This window comes from Nematolebias whitei, chromosome 17 (assembly GCF_014905685.2).
Source record: "Nematolebias whitei isolate Nwh7 chromosome 17, NemWhi1, whole genome shotgun sequence".
Lineage (NCBI taxonomy): Eukaryota > Metazoa > Chordata > Actinopteri > Cyprinodontiformes > Rivulidae > Nematolebias > Nematolebias whitei.
Genome location: NC_056514.1, coordinates 5,826,680 through 5,829,291, shown reverse-complemented (window position 1 = coordinate 5,829,291; position 2,612 = coordinate 5,826,680). Strand labels below are relative to the sequence as shown.

Here is a 2,612-nt window from a genome sequence, read left to right as displayed (position 1 = left end):
GATTGTGGACTTCAGAAGGAACAAAAACACCTACACCCCCCTGAACATAAGAGGATCTGCGGTGGAAGTGGTCTCCAGCTACAAGTACTTGGGTGTACACATGAATGACAACCTCAGCTGGAGCAACAACACCACCAGCCTGATCAAGAAAGCTCATCAGAGACTCTACTTCCTCAGACGGCTGAGGCGAGCTGGTCTGGGAAGCTCAGTCCTCACCTCCTTCTACAGGTGTGCAGTGGAGAGCATCCTGTGCTCCAGCATCAATGTGTGGCATGGAGGCTGCACAGCTGCAGAAAGAAAAGCTTTGCAGAGAGTGGTGAAGGCTGCACAGAAATCTGTTGGAATCAGTCTCCCCACCATCACAGACATCTACACCTCCAGATGCAGGAAGAGGGCCACCTGCATCATGAAGGACCCCACCCACCCAGCACACACACTTTTTGCCCCACTCCCCTCAGGAAGGAGGTTAAGGAGCATTAAGTGTAGAACCACTAGACTGAGGAACAGCTTCTACCCTGAGGCTGTTAGACTCATGAATCTCTAACTAGAATAATCACTGTGAAAAACCATATCATGTTGCTGCTGATCTGTTTCATGTTGCTGCTGATCTGTTTCAATGTTGATGTGTTCATGCGTGCACATCTGCTCACAGACTCATGTTCATGTTTGTGCTGATGTTCAATGTTTTATGTTATGAGTGCTTAGTGTATATTTAGTTGATGTTTTTCTTAGTTCATATCTTAGATGTTCTTACTGTTTTTCTTATACATTTTATTGTTGGATGTAACTGGGACCCTGTGTACATAATTTCGCTCCACCACATGTACCACATGAGGTGCGAATGACAATAAAGAAACTCTGACTCTGACTCTCTGACTCTGATTCTTCATCACGCTCTACTTCCTCAGACGGCTGAGACGAGCTGGTCTGGGAAGCTCAGTCCTCACCTCCTTCTACAGGTGTGCAGTGGACAGCATCCTGTGCTCCAGCATCAACGTGTGGCATGGAGGCTGCACAACTGCAGAAAGAAAAGATTTGCAGAGTGGTGAAGGCTGCACAGAAGTCTGTTGGAGTCAGTCTCCCCACCATCACATACATCTACACCTCCAGATGCAGGAAGAGAGCCACTTGCATCATGAAAGACCCCACTCACCTAGCACACACACTTTTTGCCCCACTCCCCTCAGGAAGGAGGTTGAGGAGCATTAAGTGTAGAACCACTAGACTGAGGAACAGCTTCTCCCCTGAAGCTCAGGAATCTCTAACCAGAATAATCACTGTGAAAAAATCACATTATGTTGCTACTGATCTGTTTCAATGTTGCTACTGATCTGTTTCATGTCGATGTGTGTTCATGCGTACTCATCTGCGTACACAAACTCATGTTCAGGTTTGTGCTGATGTTCGACGTAATGTTTTTTTATGCTATTAGTGCTTAGTGTATATTTAGTTGATGTTTTTCTTAGTGAATATCTTAGATGTTATCATTGTATTTCTTTTACATTTTATTGTTAGATGAAACTGGGACCCTGTATACATAATTTCGCTCCACCATATGTACCACATGAGGTGCAAATGACAATAAAGACTCTCTGACTCTGACTTCTTGTATCCAAGCCAAGGCCGCTCGTCGCCCACCAGCAGGTCTCCTTTGGCCTTTGCCTGTTCCTTCTCCTCCTCCAGTTCCCCTCCTCCCGCCCGACTGATTGAGGGGGCTCCTGCCTACACCGTCAGGAGACTCCTTTGCTTTAGGCAGTGGGGGCGGGATCTCCAGTATCTGGTGGACTGGGAGGGATATGGCCAGGAGGAGCATTCCTGGGTACTTGCTTGCCACATCCTGGACAAGGATCTTATCAAACAATTCCACACTTCTCATCCCATTCGGCCTGGTGGTCTGTCAGGAGCTGGACCTTGAGGAGGGGTGTTTTGTCATGCTTTTGCCCCTCACAGCTTGTCATGTTTGTTTTTTTCCTGCCAAGTTCTGCCTGTTCCTGTCACTCACTCTCACCCAGCAATCAAGCTCATGCTCTACATCTGTTCTCCACCCTACTTAAGCTCCCTGTATTCACTCAGTCAGTGCCAGATTCTCAAACCTTTCACAAGCAGTAGAAATCCAGCATACCTGATCTTGTCTCTTGCCATGACTCCTTGCCTGTTTTTGACTCCTCGCCTTGCCTGAACCCTCTTGGATGTTGTCTGCCTATCTGCCCATGGTTTCTGACTCTGCCTTCTCCTTTTGACCACGTCTTTTGGATCATGACTCGGCCCTGTTCTCGCTTCTCTTCTTCTATGGTTTTTTTACCCCTGCAAACGACTCACAGCCCACGATTCTGGATTTCCCTGTTCTGGACCTCAAGTCCTTTACTCTGCTCCACTGCAGCAACCTACTCTACTGGAAGGACATCACAGACTGCAGTTTGACTACAGACTCTGATGCAACATCAAGACAGAAGGTTAGTGCAGACACCAACATTCACCTGCACGTCCAGAACTTGGTCAAAGCCACTAACTCTTCTGTCTTGACAGATTGGACCCGGCCCAGGACCCAGACCTCCACCAGAGATTTTCCTGTTCACAATAAAATTGTTGAACTACTCTTGGGCTTCTTGTTG

General features: G+C 47.4%; 1 protein-coding gene across 1 annotated transcript in view; it reads left to right on the top strand.

The window, feature by feature from the left end:
* LOC119424103 (nucleobindin-2-like) overlaps positions 1 to 1,915 on the top strand; it is a 44,707-nt gene extending 42,792 nt beyond the window's left edge. The window contains exon 11 of the mRNA XM_037691573.1: positions 1,684 to 1,915. Coding sequence (XP_037547501.1) covers positions 1,684 to 1,915 — 232 coding nt within the window. The remainder of the gene's footprint in view (positions 1 to 1,683) is intronic.
* Positions 1,916 to 2,612: the final 697 nt, after the last annotated feature.